We start from the raw sequence: 6,051 nt of genomic DNA, 5'->3' as shown, positions 1-6,051 counted from the left end.
ACAGATTAAAGGCATCAGCAGTTCTTCTTCTGTCATCCTTATTAATGGTCTAGCTCTCAGATGCACAGCAAGTGATTGAGAAGACCATGGCCTGAATCATGTGCACCTTAATCTTCAATCTAACGTCATTGCCCCTTAACAATTTGGAGAGGTCCCTAATTGCAGACTTTCCCGTTGTAATACATCTCCTAATCTCCTGACTGTTGGTACCAATGGAGTTGATTATGAATTCAAGTAAGATTAAATCATTGACAACTTCATTCTTCCTCCATCTATCATAATGTTTTCCACCATTACAGTGGGAATAATTTTTGTTTTCTTGACATTGAGAAGAAATCCATATTGAAGGCTGTGTTGATCTATAGCAAGTGCCTCAAGTTCTCACTTTCAGCAAACAAAGTTGTGTCATATGCATAAAGCAGGTTATTGATGAGTCTTCCTCCAATTCTGATGCCACATTCTTCTTCATAGAATTCAGCCTCTCAAAAAGTTTACTCAGCAAAGAAGGGAGGAATGATGTATACTGCACTGAAACAGGTAAGGGAGAGAACTGTGATTGATTATTATTGTTATGACCGGAGTCCAGAATGAAGGCTGCACAGTGGAGTGGACTTGGGGGGAGGGATTGCATAACAATGAAAGAGTTTTTCTTTTACCTTTCAAGAAGAATAGTGAATTGGATGGGGGGGGGTGGGCAGGGAGAAAAGTTCAACAATGAATGAATGGATACTTTAAGTCTCTGTAAACTTTCATTAAAATTAATTTTAAAAAGGGCGGGGGGGAAAACACTTTACTCAGCACACAGATTGAATAGGCATGGAAAGTGTAAACAACCCTGATGCACACCTTTCTTAACAGCTTCTTGGTCTAGGTATAGGTTTCACATGAGCACAATTAAGTTCTCTGGGATTCCCACTCTTCTCACAGTATCCATAACTTGTTGTGATCCACACAGTCAAAATTGACTTTGCCTAGTAAATAAAGCATAAATAGATATTCTTCCAGTATTACCTACTTTCAGCCAGAATCCATCAATGTTATCCCTGATGCTACAGCTTATTCTAAATCCTGATTGAACATCTGGAAGTTCCTTATCTATGTTTTATGTAGCCATTTTTAAATGATCTTCAGCATTATTTTGCTTGCATGTAATATTAATGATATTGTTCAATAATTTCCACTTTGCATTGGATCACCTTTCTTGGGAATGGGAACAAAAGGATTTCTTCCAGAAATCCGGACAGATGTCCTCCAAATTTCTTGGCATAGACTGGTAAGCGCTTCCAGGGCTGCATTTGTTAGTTGAAATTAGTTAGAGCCTTCTTCTTCTTGTTGTTGTTGATTGCCGTCCAGTGGAGCAGACTCATAGTGACCCTATGAACAAAAGACCTGAAGCCTTTGTTTCTCAAAGTTCTTAGAGTTTCCAGAGAGCCTCAGGTTAAGTTAAATCATCAGGGAGCCATGCCTTTCAAACACTTAGTAATTTGGCAACAAAATTTTTAAATATTTAGCCAAAACAAAAAAACCCCACTTATTAAGACCTCTTTATTGTTTTTTATTATTAAAATTATTTCTATGTAGTAATTGAGGGAGATCTGGTAGTTTGTTGTTGTTGACTGGTACAACTGAGTTAGGAATTTCGAGATGGGGGCACATAGGTACTGACAGCAAGGTCAGCAGGCCCAGAGAACTCACAGGGCTTTGGAAGGAGGCTGGAGCGGGGGAGGCTATGGGGGTTTGTGGAGGGGGGCTGTAGAGGAGGCTGGGGGAATTTGGGGGCAGCTGTGGAGAGTGGCTGTGGGGGCGTGTGAAGGAGAGTTGTGGGGGCTGTGGAAGAGACTGTGGGGGTGCAGCTGTGGAGGGCAGCTGTGAAGCTGGGCTGTGGGGAGGAGCTGTGGAGGCATATTCTCCTATTGAGTCCCCAAAATCGTTGTTCTCCACGTGTCCTAAGGGCCAGCAGGCTGCACAGATTTTTGCATCCGAAAACATGCATTCAAATTAACTGGTTCTTCCTAGAAACAAGGAAGAAGAGAGATGATTGGAGGGATCCTCTCCAGAGAGGGGATCCCCATGTCCTGCTACCAGCGGTTGTGGGTGAACCAGCGGTTGTGGGTGAAACTTGGAGAAAAACTCTGGGGGAACCTGGGTTGAGGGACGGGAGGGCCATTTTCCTCGTGCATACCTAGACACAGCAGCAAATTGTAGGTGTCAGAAAACTGGAGGTGATAACTGTCAAGAGCAAAGGCGAAAAAAGTCATTTCGAGAAGAGGGAACCCGCCTGAAGGGCAGGGAGCTGCGCCAGACTGCGAGGGGCCCTTCCGAGAAGAGGAGCCATTTCTCCGCTGGGCCCCTTCGTGCCCGGCATCGCTTTCCAGAACTGCAGGCAGCCCACAGAAGCCTCTGTCACTCGGGCTGACATCCAGCTCCGGTTCCCTGAAAGGAGAAGCTCCAGGTGCTCAGAGCTCTGAGGACGTGGAAGAGACCCCCCCCCCCCCAATCCTCAGCCGCTGGCAAGACTGGAAAAGGTCCTGCGTGAGTCCAGACGCCGCAGAGGAAAGACGAAGAAATCCACCTCCAGAGCAGCCCGAGGGGTGTCACTGGGGGAACCTGCCACGGGGTGAGGGGGGAAGGGGAGGAGGATGCCATCATTAATCAGAAGCGGTGGCGATCTTCTGCGAAGCGTGCAAAACATGCGAAGCTTCTCCCCAAAGTAGTTTATTTCCCTGCAGCACGTGAGGTGGGCTCGGGAGCGGCCAGGGTCCTCTCCCGTCCGCCCGCGACCCCAGTGAGCTCTGGGAGGCACCCCCGCCCTCCGGCCGGTCCCTCTGGGCGCGCTGCCCGTTAAGGGGGAGGGGCTTGTGGCTCCTCCTTCTCTGGACCAGGGCGCCTAGCTCTTAACGCGCACGCAAGGCTTCGCGGCCACCGGCCCGCAAAGCGAGCAAGCGAGCGATTCAGTGGTCAGCGGAGCCCACGCAGCATCAGGCATGGCCCCCGCAGCGGCGTCGGGGGGCAGTACCCTGCCCAGCGGCTTCTCCGTGCTCGCCACCTTCCCCGACCTGCTCTTCATCCTCGAGTTTGTGAGTGCTTCGTGAGCCCCGCACCCGGCGGGGGAAGGGGGACCGCCAATCGTGGGGAGGGCCGGGAGCGCGGGTTTTCGTACTGAGGCGCCCACTGTGGGGAGAGCGTGGGACGCACCGTGGGAGGAGGCGGGGTGAAAGACGCTAGCTTCACGTAGCCCCTCCAGGCAACGGGAGTTGACCTCCTCTCTCCCTTCGACGGTGGAAATTCTCCTAGAGGAATCCAGTGGAAAACCAAATTCCAAACATGGGTCAGACATTGGGAACTGGACAAGGCTCATTTGGTGCGCACTTGTCCCCTGCACCGTGCGCGCATGGGGACCTGAATCGGTACCACGGAGCTGGTTCGTCTTCTGCCCGTGCTTCACCCCTGTTGGAGGATAATGTCTCTTTAGCAAGGAGGGTCGAGGTTTTTCGGGAAGATAGTCTCCTTTGAAATAATCTGCAGCAGAAAGCCGAGATCTGAGACTGAGCCTTGAGAAGACCTGATTGATCTCGTCTTTAAACTTAGTTGAGTGCCTGCAACAACTTTGATCTAGGAAGAAGCAGTCAGAGACTACTAACTGTATTAAGTACACTCGTGTGTGTGTGTGTGTGTGTGTGTGTGTGTGTGTAGAGCGGGGCAGGAGTCCCATGCTTGCTGACCTTGAGCAGCAAGCAGATCACCTGAGAGATCAGCAGGGTGATCCTCCAAGTTGCCAGCCTTGAGCAAAGGGAGCTTCCTCTTGGTGTACCAGGGTCTACCCAGCTCCTTCAGCCTCAGCACACGCTGGATCCTGGGCCTTGCTGACCGATGCTTTAGGATGTAGTTTTTTAATTGCTGAGACGTCGTTCCCAGCAGCTGCCTGGTTGGGAAAAGAAAGATCAGAACCTGGCTGTTTTAAAAAAGGACTCCCAGCTTCTTCTTGTGCAAGAATGAGTACGAGGTGGGGTGGAGGGAGTACATTACTGCTCTGTCCTCACTGGGGTCTGTCCTCAGCTCAGGGCTTTGAGGTGAAGGGTTGTCTTGGTAACGTGTGTCACTGAACAAAGTTAAACCCAAACCTAATCTATTGGGAGAGAATGCAAATCCTGAGTCAAGGAAATGACATCTAGAAGAAAAAGTCTTGGAAATGGTTGAGCCTAACCTCACCTATTTTAAAATAGGGACACTCAGGTCCAAAGTTGGCAGGGCTTATCTAAGATCAGCCAGCCTAGGTTTCAAGGCTGCCAGGCTACCCAGAGTAACCAGCTTAAATGGTTTGGCAAACATCCATGGCAGATACAGACACTCTCCCTCAACACACAGCTAGATCTACATACATGGAGAGAGAGAGCGCACAAAAGGATTCACATGTGGCCCTCCAGTGGGTTCTGAGGCTGTGAATGTCACGGAACATCGCCCATGTTTCTCTCTGGGAGCTGCTATGTGTTGGAATCACTAGAAATGTGGCTCTGGGTTGCAGTGCGGCTCCTACACAGACACCGCTGAGTGCCTCGTTCTTCCTAGCTTGCTGTATTTCAAAAAGCAGTTTTACGGTCCAAAGAGATAATGCAGTGGAGCAAAGTGAAAGAAACCTTTAAGGAAAAAATAAAAAAAGACTAAGATCTCCCTTATGGCTTACAAAGTGCCACAATGAGTGGTTTGTCCTGGCTTTGTGGCTAGGAACAAAAGCTGGGTGTCATGCCTTTGCAAGATTCTGGTGCACCCCTTCCTTCCTCTTGCCCCCATAAGAGTGGGCCCACTCTAAGCAGAAGAAAGCTTCCTGCCTCTGTCTGAGTGTTGCTGGGGACAGGGAGAGTCAGTAAGACAAGAGGATCTGAAAAGTAGGCAACAGGATCCCACCTAGTGCCTCAGTGGGAGGGAAGGAGGAAAGTGAATGTTGGGACTCTCCAAGCAGGCACTCAGGGTGTACTGGGGGGGAATCCCAGAGCTCCTTCTAGAAGGAACCAGTCTCCTCACTTAGGACATCACTATCTCACCAGGCTTAGAAGTTGTCCCACCTCTGCTTCTGCCCTTACCACCACCACCACCCATCCCCTCGAGGCTCTGGGTGTACCTGTCATCTAGAGCTCCCTTCCTTTCTAAGTTGGGGGTGGGCTTCCAAAGGAGGAAAGCAAACAAGAGTCCTAGAATTTTTTTTTCTCTGCATAGATCATATATTAAAAATATTGTACGTGGATGAGGGAACCAATACTTTCCGGTCACTTCCTTCTCCCAGTAACCCCGTGAGTGCCAGAGTGCAGCTACACTCCCCAGGGTCTAGTGACTTGGGTTTTCAGAAGCAAAGTGTCAGTTCTTTCCTCCGAACCTCCCACCTTTTGGTGAGCAGCTGTGCAAATACCCATTTGCACAAGTGGAGAGTTCTGGTGGTAAGGAGCTATGCTACAGAATTGAAGCCACATGGTTCAAATCCACCAGCTGCTCCCTGGGAGAAAGTTGGACAATCTCCTGTGCAGTGTTCTGCCTCTGAAAACACGCTGGGACGTCACCTGTGGGTTGGTTCCAACTCAGTGGCACAAACCAACAACAGGGTTTTTTAAACGCAGGTTGTACACATGTATTTCACCTGATGGTATGCATAGGAATCCGATCAATTACATCTGTGGGAAAAAACTGCTGGAGAAGCTCATTATCAGCTGTGAAAACTAGGCCAGGAGCTGATTCTGGAACAGACCACCAACTACTCATATGCAAGTTCAAGCTGAAGCTGAGGAAAATTAAACTGAATCCGCAGGAGCCAAAATATGACTTTGATTTCATACCACCTGAATTTCAGAATCATCTCAGGAACAGGTTTGAGACCTTGAACACTAATGAGCAAAAACCAGATGAGTTGTGGGAGATGTCAAATGTATCATCCAGGAAGAGTGCAAACGGTCATTACAAAGACAGAAGAGGAAGAAGAGACCAAAATGCATGTCAGAAGAAACTCTGAAGATTGCACTGGAGCATAGAGAAGCCAAAGCACAAGGAAGAATTCAAGATACTAAA

The 6,051-nt window shown here is 48.9% G+C and overlaps 1 protein-coding gene across 2 annotated transcripts in view; it reads left to right on the top strand.

Annotated features, from left to right (window-relative positions):
- The first annotated feature begins 2,984 nt into the window (after positions 1-2,984).
- Positions 2,985-6,051, top strand: part of MAL (mal, T-cell differentiation protein) — a 48,860-nt gene continuing 45,793 nt past the window's right edge. For both annotated transcript variants that reach the window (XM_006898929.1, XM_006898928.1), the window contains exon 1: positions 2,985-3,077. In XM_006898929.1, the coding sequence (XP_006898991.1) occupies positions 2,985-3,077 (93 nt within the window). The remainder of the gene's footprint in view (positions 3,078-6,051) is intronic.

The sequence above is a fragment of the Elephantulus edwardii genome, unplaced genomic scaffold (genome assembly GCF_000299155.1).
Source record: "Elephantulus edwardii isolate Elephantulus edwardi_28Jun2011 unplaced genomic scaffold, EleEdw1.0 scaffold00241, whole genome shotgun sequence".
Taxonomy (NCBI): domain Eukaryota; kingdom Metazoa; phylum Chordata; class Mammalia; order Macroscelidea; family Macroscelididae; genus Elephantulus; species Elephantulus edwardii.
This window is presented reverse-complemented; position numbering and strand designations above follow the sequence as displayed.